Raw genomic sequence first — 16,013 nt, 5'->3', positions numbered from 1 at the left:
CCTAATTTCTTTGGGGTCTATTCGAGCTTCTGAAGTTGTTTCACCTGTTTGAAGTTGCTCGATTGGATTCGAAATCCTTTTTGTTTCAGCGTCTGTTTCTTTATATGATTTAGTTTCTTGCAATCATTGAAACTAGACTATACTTTTCAGAAAGGGCTTTTTTTTTACTTGACCCTTTTGCATACTTCTGATACTCTCTCTTTTCTCTATTACTAAGCTAATGAAGTTGACCTATGTGACTACCATGTTTCGATAGTTCACTGTCTACTGACTTTGTGATTGTTATTGCATGTTGCTTCTCTTTGCCATACTTTAGCCTCACATGCCTAATGTTTTGTGCATTCTATTTATATGCTAAAATAGGACTCATGGTTCTCTCTTTGATTGACTCTGAGCTCCTTGTTTCTGGGCTTGATTTGAAAACTTTCCTTAGACTTTCGATTCTCCTATTTTAACTTGGTTTATTTGCTTACTCATGGGAACCCATGTTACTCTCCTTAAATCAGTGATTTCGAAATCCTTGATTCCCTGATTTACTATGTACTGATTTTCGATTATCTCCATATTCTGCAACTTTATTTTGTCTTCTTACCTTATTTGGATTAACCGAGTATTTCAAGGATTCTTCGTTAGTTGTTCCCTTAATTGAACCTCTATGTACTTACCCCTAATTGTCTATTCTGCACATGATGCTCTACTTGATTTCTTTCCTTAAATGTTTTCTTCCTATTACCGTTTAAATTTAACTCCTTAATTAAAGGAAGTACTTATACTGATTTGATTTTAATTAGTACATAGTTCCATAATTACTGCTAAAATATGATTCTTGCCTTATTTTCTACCTGTTTTCAAACTATAAGTACCATGCTCTTTCATTAGCACAAACACACGAACACTCTTAGTTCTGAACTCACTTACACTCAAAACATTCTCTCTTGCTTCACTACTTCTACTGTGGCCTATTTAGCTGGTTGAAAGCCAAAGCTATATTTCAAAAATCCTACTACATTTCTTTACTACGTTTTGCTTTTTTGAACTAGTATGTCCTAATTAAGTTTTCAGCATCAACAACAACATGGTTACTTAATGTTCTTGCATTCTTGTCTGCCTACTGCTTGTATTTAATCCAGTACTTTATTTTAGCATGTTGTAATTTCTTTCTTCCTATTCTGAATCTATGTATTATGAACCCTAAACCTCTACCCCATTGTGTTTGATACTTATAGTTTGTTTGAGGCATGGCAGTATGGAACATTGCTGTCCATAAGTCGAACTTGATCCCCTGGGATCATAACCTCTATGTCTCTCTGATGTTGTGTGTTCTGGTAGGCTTATAGGCATGCCAGCATCTTCTATTGTTGTGCATGCCCAAAGCTGACCCTTGCCTAAGTACATAGGCTCTTTGCAATAAATTCCCAACCCCTGAACACCTTTTGTGTGAAGTTATCAACTCTGTAACTGTTTCCCAATGCCTCTTTCCTTCCTTAGTTAATAAAGCTCTGTTTCTGCACTTCCACTCTCTCTTAGACTTAAGTTATGCCCCCCTCTTGTGAGCCTTGCCTTGGGACCCATGAGCTTCATTTGAACTCGGACACATGAGGGTTGGCACTTCCACACTGCACTTGTCCCTATTCTGGTTATGAAACTTGGGTGAGAGCACTGCTCGGGGTCTTATTGAGGCTCTTAGGGAACTCTGACACACTCAAGTCTGAAGAAAGGCTTTGGATCAATAGTCTTTGAGTTGGTTTATCTCATAACTTATAGAGGAAGTCAAGAATCAGGCTTCCTCTGGTTGTACTTTTCTTTGTACTTTTCTGATGTAATTTATTATTCTGGTTTGTAATAAGTTATAATAAACATTTGGGGCTGGCTAGTAAAAAAGGTTGGGTAATATGCAAGGGTAGAAAATATGCCTATAGGACGTTTTAAATTCTGCATATGCAAACTTCATTTAGAAAACATGCCTATAGGGTGTTTTAAATTCTGCATATGCAAACTTCATTTAGAAAACATGCCTATAGGGTACTTTTTAATTTTGCATATTCAAAACTTCACCTAGAAGCCATGCCTATAGGGTGTTTTAAATTCTGCATATTCACTACATATAGAAATCATGCCTATAGGGGTTTCTAAATAAATCTGATTCGTTTTATTCACAGTCAATGTTAGATTTCATGCTCCTAGGAACTAAAATCAATAATAGCAGATATTATCGCCTGCAGAACCTGTAACCGGTTTAATTTTTAATTTTGAACATTCTGACCCTCTTTTAATAACCTAACTCCCTCGCTTAATAAGGTTTAGCAAGCATGCCTATAGGACCCCGCCTAAACATTTAGGCAAGCCTTAGTGTAATAACTGCAAATTGGATCCACTTTGTTAATCGCTACAACCAGCAGGCAGGCCTGATTTATACTTCTTATCTGAGTTATGTAATAAACTAGTCTACCTTAATAATTAATCTCCCTTATCTTCAGTATTTTAAATCAGACCTAAGCAGTATGTGTAAGACATGCTATTTTATGTGTTTTGTTTGAAGAGGTATACTTGAGCCTATATGCTTATGTGTTTCCCTTTTAATATGCAGTATGTGTTTTTTGTATGTCATCTTAGAGTTTTTAACTTTGAAACTTCAAATAATCCTAATATCACTCCCTTTTAGGATTAGTAGTCCTAAGTGCCTCCGGGACTGATAGGAATGGGACGGGTAATAGCATACAATAAGTAATCGAGACCAATGCACACTTTAATACCTTAACGGGGTGGGAAGGGTAGATATGGATATGATGACCATGCGATAATGTCACGTGTAGCCCCTCATTGAGGAGTGATTATCGGACATTGTGTGGTGTGATCCATATTTTTAATAAACTTAGGACCCTCCTTTATTCTTTATTCTTTTTTAGCATTGTAACTCTTTATTTAAAAATCAGCTCTTTGATCGTTCTTTCAAATTTGTTTACTTTCAAACCATTATGTATTGAAATCCCCTCTTATTTGAGCCTTCTTTGCTTATATGTTAGGGTCACCCGAATTCACAATAATTGTCTGGCCGGGAACCACATTAGTGGATTCTGAGGGGTGCCTAACACCTTCCCCTTAGAATAATTTCAAGCCCTTACCCTATCTCTGGTTATTCAAATCAAACCCCATTGGTGTCCTAATGCACCTTAATCATTAGGTGGCGACTCTTCAAATGCAAACCCAGTTCCCAAAAGGAACGAGTTGTCCCTCCAAATGTCATAAACCCGATTTCGCGAGAAAAAGGGGGCGCGACAGCATGGCGACTCTGTTGGGGATTTTTAGGCTATCGGGCATACGAAACTTCTTTGGAATGAGCATCGGAGTCGCGCTCCGGGGGAATGGTTTTTGTATGAACTTCTTGGCAATGGTTTTTGTATGAACTTCTTGGCATCTAAACCTTTCAGGACCGGAGGTGCCTCCAGTATTTGATCAACACGGAAGTTATAAGTCTCCACCTTTTTGTCATTTTCTTTAATCTTCTTTTCTCCGAACTCGATCCTCTTGCGAGCTCTTCGAGTATCCGCATAATGGTGAGGTCAGTCCCCGAATTATTTCCGTTCGACCTCTCCGATTTTGGTTCAGCATGTCGAGTATTTTCAAGTTCGGCTATGCTCGGAGTCTTATTCTGACTTTGAAGTTGAGCGATGGCGATTTGCTGAGCTTGCAGCATCTCGAATATCACTTGGAGGCTGATTCCTCCATCTCCCGTTCCTCGTACTCCTTGGCCAATAGATCGGGCTTCCCTGCGTTCATTCCCTACGGGGTCTGTGCCTTAATTCGCGTTTAGAGAATTATGTGAACTGGTATCAACTGGCTCCATATTTGGCACTTCCTCAGGGTTTATTGGTGGTACACCGACCCCTATACTGCTGTTTTCTCCAAGACCTTCGTTGTCATGAACATGTGCATTTTGTGTGCTAGACATGTTTCAGCCTGAGAATCAAAAAATTTTGACAAGAAAAAGCGTAAAACAATGTGTGCAATGAAAATCAGTAAAGAAATAATCACTAATATCTTTAGCCCCACAATGGGCGCCAAACTGTTTACCTCGAAAATACGAGTAACAATTAAATTTGATTAGTGGTTTTAAAGATACGTGATTTAGTTCAATAATAATTAATAATCAAGAAGTATGAAGTAGAAATGAAAGATAGAAGTTAATCAAACTAATGTTACTCAGCAGCAGTGACCTCGAGCTTAGCGACCTCGAGGTGGCTTAGGCCAGTAAGAACAATTAAGTAGGAAAAGTAAAGTAAGAACAATAAAGCTAAAGGACAACTCTAATGAACAGTAGGCAAAAAGTAGAGAGTATATTCTTTGCTCAATAATTAGATAATGTTACAAATGATTAGGTCTCCTTTATATAATAGGGAAATCCTAAATAAGGAATATTTTCATTTACAGTAAAGAATATTCTTGGTACAACTGTCTAACCGCAAAGTACGGAATCGTATATTCCTATCACTGGATTTGCGCCATGACTTTGGGGATGTGGCAGGAATCTAGCTTGTTCTGGTACAAATCCATAATGGTATTATTTCAGGGTCGAGCACACTCGACCTCGGTACGTATCGTGCTCTATCTTCGAACTCGGGTCTGATCCCTCGAAGTCGAACTTGATCTTACCCGGCCTCAGACTTCGAACGACCTCGCGAGTATATAGATCGAAGGCACTCGATCTCGACCGTATACAATAATCAAACAAGTTGTCTTGGTCAAGTTCAAGTAGACAGGACACTTCAACAATTCTAGCTTTAATATGAGTTCGGACATTCATCTAATTTTATAAAGAACTACGTAAACAACAATATAATCATAACATTTAATTGTTAAAAATATTCAAAGATATTTGAAATTCATAGTTGAAAAATTGAAGACTAGTTGGCTTTCTAAAAAACTAGTTATAGTGTATTAGTTCTTTTCGGACCAATGAATTCTACTTTCTCTGTCCTTTTCTATATGCTTTTGGGAAAAACAATTGTGCATTGTAGAACTAAATACACACGTTACTGAACCTGCAGCTACATAAAAATACAAAAATGAAGTATTTGAGGTACAATTCTAACGAAGTATTTGAGTACATATTATAATGTGCTTCACAAGTAATCAGACCCCTTTATATATTAGGGGAGTCCTACTTTAGGTACAATTCTATAAAAGGAAAAAAATCTTCTGACTTGCTGATTTGCCAATTCCTTATGATACGTGCCGAGATTCCCACCGTAATACCCAACTGGTTACGGATATTTCGGCTTTCCGTTATTTCGGTCTTCTGTTGGTTATACCGGCAATGTTTCCTCGAGCTCATTCGGTGTCATGGTCGATTCCAGGATCATGGACTCAACGTTCTCGAGGACGGACATTCTGACCTCGTGTTCTGGTTCGATGAGACTCGGGGTCGATCTTCAATCCCTCACATTCTGAGCCCGATCCACCATGCTGTAAACGAGCCCGATTTCGACCGTATACAAATATAATCACAACATTTTATTGTTAAAAATATTAAAAGATGTTTGAAATTCATGATCAAAAAAATAGTTGCCTTTTTAAATAAATAGTAGTTATAGTGTAGTTCTTTTCGGACCAATGAATACACACTTGACTAAACCAATTGGTGCAGATACATTGGAGAACCAAACTAATACACACTTGACTAAACCAATAGCGACTGAGTACACAACAATACCAAAATGAATATCTGAGAAGCTTTGAATTCCTTGAGAATGTTGTTGTTGTTACTGTTGTTGTTACCAGTATTACTCTGTCATGTCTCGGCAAGAATAGCTACTTAAGTCAGTTATGTCTTGTGCTAAAATATTGCAGCATTGACATACTGGCTAAACAGAAAAGCAAAGTGCTCTCTTTCAACAAATTATTATCGGTAAAATGAAGGAGAAAACACCATCTGATAGATTAATGGCTGCGATAATTTCATTAAGGACATACATCTGCCGAAGATCCAAAACTGAATGCATAACCTTCTATACGAGGCAAACTTATCCCAATACAATGAGGGACCATATACCGATGAGGATACATCTATACAACATTTGAATACCATTATGTGCAACAATAATGACAAGAGAGAATGAATCTGCAAGTGCTTTCATAATGTAGCACTTCAACTCTGGAGAGAAAAAAGCCCCAGATGAACTTTGCTGAAGCAAATACTTCAACTTCCTCGGAGCAGAAGAATGGATGTCATAGAGAGGTAAACAACTCCAGATTTTTAAGGCAGAGGCGAGCATACATGTCCTCAAAGCAATTATTTTCTGCCTTTATTTTGCTGATTAATCCTTAGTAACCCATCTTCGGCCACGAACTTGGATACCCATCTCCAACAGGAAAGCCCTCCAACAGTTTATTACAGAAAATGCAGGAAACAGTCCACGGCACAATTCATTGTGCATATTATTATCATAAAGTTTTAACTTAAATACACCGATAGTGTAAATGATTTTTACACTATCTAGGAAAATCATTCTGAAGGGTTCACCATTCAGTAGAAAAGCACTGCAGCAGAGGCAGAGGCTTTTGGTGCATTCATTAGCCTCTCCTCGAATTCCTGAACCTTATAAGACATAAGAATAATTGGGCCATAGATCCACATCTGCTTCTCTGCGAATATCACCATTTCCTCTAACACCATGGAACTCCTGAGCAAATATTCCACAAAATGAATCACATGCTTCTCCGTTACAAAACCAGCTACCTCCACCATCTTGAGGTGATGAGTCAAGCACTGGACAGGAGTAACTACCATATTCCAAAATTCATCTCCATCAAAGTCATATGAGTGAATCCACGAAGTTAAGTTCTAAAATAAGCACAAGAGGAAATATCCAGTTAAGAATTGTCCCGAGCTATGTATAATGGATACTAACAAGGACTCAGAACTGCAAAATCGTAGGGTAACACATTATGAAAATACATTTATAGTTACTGTGAAACAAACAAAGAAAATCATACATGTTTAGAAATTTAAGTTTCCACCTTGAAGAAACACGATGTCTTATGTTTTCTACTTGATGGTTTCTCATGACTCCCCAAATAACGAGTAAAAAGGAGATTAGGGAAAAAAGTCCTATTTGCATATAGTAGAAAGACACTCACATTTCACAGTAGGGTCATTTATATGAAATATGAAAATGATATTTTTTTGTTAAAAAAAAAGGAAACTGCCAAAGTTAGTATTCAACACATCCCAATCATGCCAACTCGGATTAGTGTCCTACCAGTGTCTAACACCATGTATTACCATTGCAAAGAATACAGTTAACAGCAAGAGCAATAAAACAATTAAATTTTGTCATACTCGGGATTACCATTGCAAAGAATACAGTTAACAGCAAGAGCAATAAAACAATTAAATTTTGTCATACTCGGGATGGATAATCATAGTAAGCAGTTATATCGATGATAAGATTCTCCAAGCTAGGACAGTGCTTCAGCAAGTTCAGTATTCCTGGTAACTGCCATTTCACAAAATCCAATTGAAGGTGAAGCGTCTTGCAACTGAAGGTCGGTGCTGGTAGATTTGTCAACTGCCATGAAGAAAGTACCTAGGCAGACAAAAAATAAAACATGAAAGTTAAAGAAACTAAATACATAGATTTTTGCGTTGGGTTATTCAAGCGCTTGGTCAACATTCTTTGTTGCTATGTGAAACATGAGTATTAGGGGTGGCAAATGGGCTATTTGGACTGTATTTGGGCTGATCATGATGGGTTGACTCATTAACCGGGTCATTGCCCATCCCTGCCCAAAGTTCACTTGGGTTAAGATGGACTGGGTCAAGATGGGTTAAACAATGGGTTGTAACCCAACCCGCCAAATTGACCCAAATATTTGCAATATTCTCAACTTTTAAACAAGCATATATAAAAATTATCTTATGTTTTGGAACAACTTTCAATTCATGTGGATTTAGAAATTTATTTGATAGTTTTTCATCTTATAATAATAACAAAAATCAGAAAAATAAAAAAGTAGCAAAATTAGAACTTTCCACCCACCCCAACTGTTAGATTGATAGTTAAATAGTAGTAAATAACCCTAATCTCATATGTATTAGAAGTAGGACATGTATTATATATATATGGTTCATTGTATCATTGTCAATATTAATCAAGAATATTTTCTCTCGTGTTTTCTCACATGGTATCAGAGCTTTGGTGAGAATAGATCGTTGTGCATCATTCCAACGACATCCGGGAAGAAAGAACTCAGTCACTGTGAGAGTTTCCGGTGACCTAAGTGACTATTTGCGTCAAACTCACTAATTATCAGTGTTGTGCAAAATCCAATACCACCAAAAGGTCCCCAAGAGATAGGGGACCAAACCCCAGAAAAAAAACCACATGAAAACACTCACCCACACTCCTGCCGGAGTTCTGCCGCAGGCGGCGCGTGAGGGTTGTTCCGGCCAGAATTTCAAAAAATTTCTTTTGGATAGTGTAATCGTCTTGCTTTTCCGAGCCTACCCATCAAGTTTACATCAGATTCCGACGACTTTTTTATTTTCCGGTGAGCTACAGTGTTTCCGGTGAACAATAATAGTGAAACAGTGATTTCCAAACAATTTTTTGACCTTTTCCGGCATGAACATTATAATGTCATTCTTATTAGAAGTCTTAGACTCATAATTCGTTGGATCGAATGCATTAAATCCAATCCAGATGGTTTCTTTACCGGATTATATTGAGTTCCTTCAGTACAAAGCACGTAAACAGACATCTTCAGGATTAGCCTCCGTTAACAAATCTCTTTTCACTAGTATCTCATATTCTCAATCTCTTCCAATAGTCACAATGGTCAATGGGTCTCAAGCCATGACAACTGCAATAGGTCAAGCAAGTCCACTTCCTTCCTTACCTTTAGACTCAATTCTTTATGTTCCTGGTAGTCCTTTTAATCTCATAGTCGTTAGTCGCTTAGCCAAATCACTTAAATCTGTTGTTTTATTTCTTGATAACCTTGTTTTTATACAGGAACGCAGTACAGGGCGGATCATTGGTACCGGACGTGAATCAGATGGACTTTATTACCTTATCCTTGCAAAATCACATGGACTCGCATCTTGCCTTCCTCCAATAACTTGTCTCGTTATTGATTCACCAGATTTATTACATAAACGGTTAGGACATCCCAGTTTATCAAAAATTCAGAAAATGGTACCTGGCGTATCTCACTTGTCCACTCTAGAGTGTGAGTCGTGTCAGCTCGGTAAGCATATCCGCTCCCATTTCCCACGACGTCTTGATAATCGAGCAGTCACCTTTTACTTTAGTCCATTCATATGTTTGGGGTCCTAGTCGGGTTAGTTATACCTTAGGATTCCGCTACTTTGTCAGTTTCATTGATGATTATTCTAGGTGCACTTGGAAATTTTTGATGAAAAATCGATGTGAGTTATTTTATATTTTCCAGACCTTCAACGCTGAAATTCAAAATCAATTTGGGGTTTCTATCCGCACATTTCGTAGTGATAATGCCCTAGAGTATTTATCTTCCCCATTTCAGCAGTTTATGAACTCCCATGAGATTATTCATCAAACATCTTGCCCGTACACATCCCAACAAAATGGGGTAGCTGAAAGAAAGAATAGACATTTTATTGAAACTGCTCGTACCCTACTCATACAATCTCATGTTCTGCTGCGTTTTTGGGGGATGCAGTTCTTACATCTTGTTATCTTATTAATCAAATGTCATCTTTAGCTATCCAAAATCAAGTTCCATTCTCTGTCCTGTTTCCCCACTTACCTTTGTTCTCTCTTCCACCCGTCTTTGGGAGTACGTGCTTTGTTCATGACCTTACTCCAGGAAAAGATAAGTTAGCTCTTTGTGCTCTTAAGTGCATATTTCTGGGTTACTCGAGAACGCAAAAGGGATATCGATGTTATTCTCCTAACCTTCAGCAATTTCTTATGTTTGCTAATGTTGCCTTCTTTGAAACCCAATCATACTTCACAGGTCCAGTTAATCACTTAGATATTTCTGAGGTGCTACCCGTTCCTTCTTTTGGAGATTTAGTCCATATCTCCCATTCATCTTCCTCCATAGCTCTACCGCCTACAGTTCCAGTTGCAGCTCCACCACCTATAGCTCCAATGTCACCACCGAGTCCAGTTCCACCAACTATAGCTCCAGTGCCACCACCTAGTCTAGTTCAACTTTCTACAGCTCCACCACTCCTTACTTATCATCGTCGTCAGCCCCCAGCATCAGGCCCAGCTGATTCATGTCCTGCACCTGACCCTGCTAATATTGCGGACTTCTCTCTTCTTAATCAACCGATTGCACTACGAAAAGGTATACGGTCCACACTTAATCCTAATCCTCATTATGTCGGTTTAAGTTACCATCGTCTCTCATCATCCCATTGTGCATTTGTGTCATCTTTGTCCTCTGTTTCCATCCCTAAGTCTACAAGTGAAGCACTGTCTCATCCTGGATGGCGACAGGCTATGATTGACGAGATGTCTGCTTTACATACGAGTGGTACTTGGGAGCTTGTTCCTCTTCCTTCGGGTAAATCGACTGTTGGTTGTCGTTGGGTGTATGCAGTCAAAGTTGGTCCAGATGGCCAGGTTGATCGACTTAAGGTCGTCTTGTTGCCAAAGGATATACTCAGATATTTGGACTCGATTATAGTGATACTTTCTCTCCCGTGGCTAAAATTGCATCAGTCCGCCTTTTTCTATCCATGGTTGTTGTTCGCCATTGGCCTCTCTATCAGTTGGACATTAAGAATGTTTTTCTTCACGGTGACCTTGAGGATGAGGTTTATATGGAGCAACCACCTGGTTTTGTTGCTCAGGGGGAGTCTAGTGGTCTTGTATGTCGGTTGCGTCGGTCCCTCTATGGTCTAAAGCAGTCTCCTCGAGCCTGGTTTGGTAAGTTCAGCACAGTTATTCAGGAGTTTGGCATGACTCATAGTGAAGCTGATCACTCTGTATTTTATCGACATTCTGCTTCAAATCTCTGCATTTATCTGATCGTTTATGTTGACGATATTGCTATTACTGGCAATGATCAGGATAGTATTAGTAAGTTGAAGCAACATCTCTTTCAGCACTTTCAGACTAAGGATCTGGGCAGATTAAAGTATTTTCTAGGTATTGAGGTCGCTTAGTCTAGCTCAGGTATTGTGATCTCACAACGGAAGTATGTCTTAGATATTCATGAGGAGACAGGAATGACAGGTTGTAGACCTGTTGACACTCCGATGGATCCGAATTCTAAAGTTTTGCCAGGACAGGGGGGAGCCTCTTAGCGATCCTGCAAGATATATGCGGTTGGTTGGTAAATTAAATTACCTCACAGTGACTAGACTTGACATTTCCTTTCCTGTGAGTGTTGTGAGTCAGTTTATAGATTCTCTCTGTGATAGTCATTGGGATGCAGTTGTCCGCATTCTTCGGTATATAAAATCAGCTCCAGGCAAAGGCTTATTGTTTGAGGATCGAGGCCATGAGCAGATCGTTGGATACTCAAATGCTGATTGGGCAAGATCACCTTCTGATAGACGTTCTATGTCTGGATATTGTGTCTTAGTAGGAGGAAATTTGGTGTCTTGGAAGAGCAAGAAACAGAATGTGGTTGCTCGGTCTAGTGCAGAAGCAGAATATCGAGCAATGGCTATGGCGACATGTGAGCTAATTTGGATCAAGCAGTTGCTAAAGGAGTTGAAATTTGGTGAGATTAGTGAGATGGAACTTGTGTGTGATAATCATGCTGCTCTTCATATTGTGTCAAATCCAGTGTTTCATGAGAGAACTAAACACATCGAGATTGACTGTCACTTTGTTAGAGAAAAGATACTCTCGGGAGATATTGCTACAAAATTTGTGAAGTCGAATGATCAGCTTGCTGATATTTTCACCAAGTCCCTCACTGATCCTCATATTAGTTATATATGTAACAAGCTCGGTACATATGATTTATATGCACCAGCTTGAGGGGAGTGTTAGTTTGATAGTTAAATAGTAGTAAATAACACTAATCCCATATATATTAGGAGTAGGACATGTATTATATACAGGGCTCATTGTATCATTGTCAATATTAATCAAGAATATTTTCTTCCGTGCTTTCGCCCACCAACCCCCACCCTACCCCCACCCTAAATAAAAATATTATTTAGAGTACTTTATTTTAATATTGTAGATAGAGTATTTTCTTTTTCATTTCAACAAAATGAATATTTTCTTTTTATAATGTCGAAAAAGTATTTTCTTTCATTTCAATTTTCATGATGTAGAAAAAGTATTTTCTTTTACATAAAATGAGTACTTTTTTTTCATGCTGTAGAAAAAATATTTTCTTTTGTTTCAACAAAAAGAGTATTTTCTTTGCATGATGTAAAAAAAGTATTTTCTTTTTCACAAAATGAGTACTTTCTTTTCATGTTGTAGAAAAAATATTTTCTTTTTCACAAAATGAGTACTTTCTTCTCTTGTTGTAGAAAAAGTATTTTCTTTTAATTTTGTAGATAGAGTATTTTCCTTTTATTTTATTGTAATACCTAAAAAATAGCTCAATACCGTCCTTTATTTTATTTGTTGTTTTTTTTGTTGTGATAATGTGTTTGTCTTTATTTGCAGATTTTTTTCATGTTTGATGATTACTTTTGTCAATAACGGTTAGTTAAATAAATCATTCGATATCATGAAATTAGTACTTATTTTGTTGAAATGAAAGAAACTACTTTTTCTACGTCATTAAAAAATTATTCATTTTGTTAATATGAAAGAAAATACTGTTTCTATATCATATACTCTAAATTATCATTTCATATATTTAGGGTGGGGGTCGGGGGTTGGGTGGTGCGTGGATGAGAGTGGGGGTGAGGTGGGGATGGGGGTGGGGTTAGTGGTTGGGTAGGGGTAGGGGTGGTGGGTGGGGTGGTGGGGGTTGGTGAAGATGAGGAAGGTTGAAAAAAAGTTTTGGAAAATATTTTTCACCAATTGGAGAAAAACAAATTCATAAGAAAAATATTTTTCAAACATTTAACCAACCAAACATGGGAAAATTAGAAAATATTTTCTAGAACATGGGCCAAGGTAGAACTTTAAGATTGAGCATTTCCATGGGTCAACGTTGGGCATCATCGCGGGTCCATTTGGGTTGATGATTTTTGATGGGTTAACTTGGGCTATCACAAAACAGCCCATCTTCAAAATTGTTCCAGCCCAAACCCATTAAAACTTGGGCGGGTTGGGCGGGTCAAATGGATTTGGGTTAGTTTTGCCACCCCTAATGAGTATTCACCATCTATTTATTTGAACAATGCATCTCTACACCATGAAAAGGATATTGTCTGTAAGTTCAAACTAAGCTTAAACACATTTGATGCAATGCACACATTCAATGCGATGCACAAATTTGGTATGTGCTGAAGCACATAAGTAGCGAAAAGGACTATGTCTAAAAGGAAATTGTCCTATGCACTATGAACAATGCTTCTAAGTGATCAAGAAAACAAGGAGGTTTCTTCCTTAGGTATTGACATGACAAAAAATGCAACCAAAGAGATGCTTACAATAGCAAAGAATGCTGCATCCACCAAATTTGACGTAAATGCTTGGTAAACTGAACCAAGAAAATGCAGACATCTAAATTGCTTAGACGAAGTAGCCTACAGTCATATGACAACTTCACTATACTCTGAATTTTTATTGTCTAGCCTCCATAAGACTTTACATGAAAGAATATGCCTTTTGCTGTAGGACTTAGGATATTGACTTATCTACCATTTCTGAGTTTATGGAAAACAACATGAGAAGGGTGTGTTTATAATCTGATGATATTGAAATAAAACTTCTTTTTTTCGATAAGTTAAAATGAAATTTCTTAAGAAAAGCAGAGAAGCACAAACTCAAGATGACGATTTAATCAACAAGGACTTGTGCTGAAAACCACAAGGTAAGTAACAAAAGCATTAAAAAACTGATTGCACAATATACATGAAATATTGATGGATGCCTAAACCTGAGACGTTAAAGACAAAATCCAACACCATAAACCCTCCAGTCCATCAATTTATTGATATTCCATCGCTTTAATAGAAGAGTTAATAGCTAGTATATCAACCTAAAAGGTTATTTCTCCATAGAGTCAGAAATCATAAAATATACCTGGAGTTGCGAAGAAACAGAAAAAGTCACATACCAGAGCAAACCAGGAACATAGCTTGAGAGTTGAGACTTTTGGCCCCTGTAATTGTTTGGAGGAGTATTCTCATCTCTTGATAATCCTTGTACTCTTTGAAGTCAAACTTCTCCATACGATTGACAGACACTTCAACAATAGGTGTTACATTTGTAATATCTAGCACCTCCACAGTTCCAGACATTTCTAATGATAGGAGAGTTGGACAGGAGACATGTATCCTTGTTCCAAACCATCTAATGCCAAGTACCAATGTCTTTAAATTTGAATTGAGCAGAACCAGTCTTCTATGGCCGTAGCAAAACCACAGAGTCAATTCCTCAAGCACAGGGCAACCAAAGAGAATATAATCCATCGATTGATCCATTAGCATAACATTATCAAGAGAAAATGATGTTAGAGCCTTCAGCTCGCTCTTCTTTTTTCACATTTATCTTACAGTATGCCAATCGGAGTTCAACCAAACGAGGACTGCTTAGAACAAAATTAGGCAGATCATAATAAGCCTGGGGCTCAAATGTACCATGTGCAGAGAAAGACAAGTCAAGGACCTTCAAATTCTTATTTAATGCGAACTGGATCCAAGTACCAATTTCATTAGCCATTCTATTCTCACTCCTCAGACAGTCATACTGCCATCTGTCTGTTCTGCTGGATACTCTCTGTCGAATTGAATGGGATAAGCTAAAATGAAAATCAAGGCAGAACTTATAAAGATTTGGGCTCTTATTAAGAAGAAGCACATGACGAACAAAGTTCAAGAACCTTTCGTCATAGTCAGGACGATTAGCTTGACTATAATAGATGCAGTTGTGCCCCGGAAACATGCATTGATCAAAAGTGAGTGTGTGGATGAATGGCCAGAGGTGATTAAATCTTCGAATCAAGATTGTGTTCACAGAATCAATTGTTGGCAATAAGGAGAGAATATGGATGAGGATGGCATCTGGTAGTCCACTTATACGGTCTTCGTTAAAGTTACAGCTTCTTTGCCTTGCAGACATATTTCCTTCTGTAAGACAACATAGCACATTTTTAGGTGCAATAAATTGCAAGCTATGAAATGACTGAGCATATGTTATTCCTAGAAACCAAGAGGCACAGAACAAGAACTTTCCTCCCTCTAGTTAATCAGGCTGAGAAATCCTCGAGCGATAATCTCAGCATATTAAATTTCCATTTAGAGATAACAATTCATGATGATAACACATGGGATCAAACAGATTGGGAAACTTTTTAAGTTTTTACCATTCATAGTTTGGATTAAAAAGTTTCTAAGACAAGGCAAATGTATTCTTAGATTCAATCACTTTCTAAGAGTACCCACTGATATAAAAAACAAACTTCAAAACGAATCCACTTAGAAGAGTGTTAAGGGAAAAAGAAATGTATACGCGCACATATCCAAGGCATCCACCTAAAAGATAAACAAACAGAATCATAAACCAAAAGAAAAGCTTAACAAGTTTCTAGTATCTAAACCTAAAAAATATCAACAGAAACGCATGGACCAATAAGTAGCAATGCAGCTCAGGTTACAACATCACATAACTACATTTTTATTGGGAGATCCAAAAATTTGAAAACAACAGCAACCCGGATTTGCTATTCTGAATGGGCCCTACCAAAAGTTAACCTGCACACAAATGCGATAAGCGCATAAAATGTATACCAATTCTCTTTTGTAGATGACCTCAATCCAAAATCTCATATATAGCGTCGAGCTTACAATAGACTCAAACCAAATTTTAACCCCTAAAAGGGAGCAAGATAAAATTTTAATATCTAAAACCAGAGTACTTAGACCTTGTATA

General features: G+C 37.7%; 1 protein-coding gene across 1 annotated transcript; it reads right to left on the bottom strand.

Annotated features, from left to right (window-relative positions):
- Positions 1-14,579: 14,579 nt before the first annotated feature.
- On the bottom strand, positions 14,580-15,203 carry LOC142165407 (putative FBD-associated F-box protein At5g56400). The gene has a single exon (XM_075223970.1). It carries the CDS (start codon positions 15,201-15,203, stop codon positions 14,580-14,582), a length of 624 nt encoding a protein of 207 aa, XP_075080071.1.
- Between the last annotated feature and the right edge of the window lie 810 nt (positions 15,204-16,013).

The sequence above is a fragment of the Nicotiana tabacum genome, chromosome 10 (assembly GCF_000715075.1).
Source record: "Nicotiana tabacum cultivar K326 chromosome 10, ASM71507v2, whole genome shotgun sequence".
NCBI lineage: Eukaryota > Viridiplantae > Streptophyta > Magnoliopsida > Solanales > Solanaceae > Nicotiana > Nicotiana tabacum.
Note: the sequence above shows the minus strand (reverse complement) of the source record. Positions and strands in the feature narration are given on the sequence as shown.

Bases quoted from the DNA above. Each gene is read 5' to 3' on its own strand.
- LOC142165407 (XM_075223970.1), bottom strand. From the start codon at position 15,203: ATGTCTGCAAGGCAAAGAAGCTGTAACTTTAACGAAGACCGTATAAGT.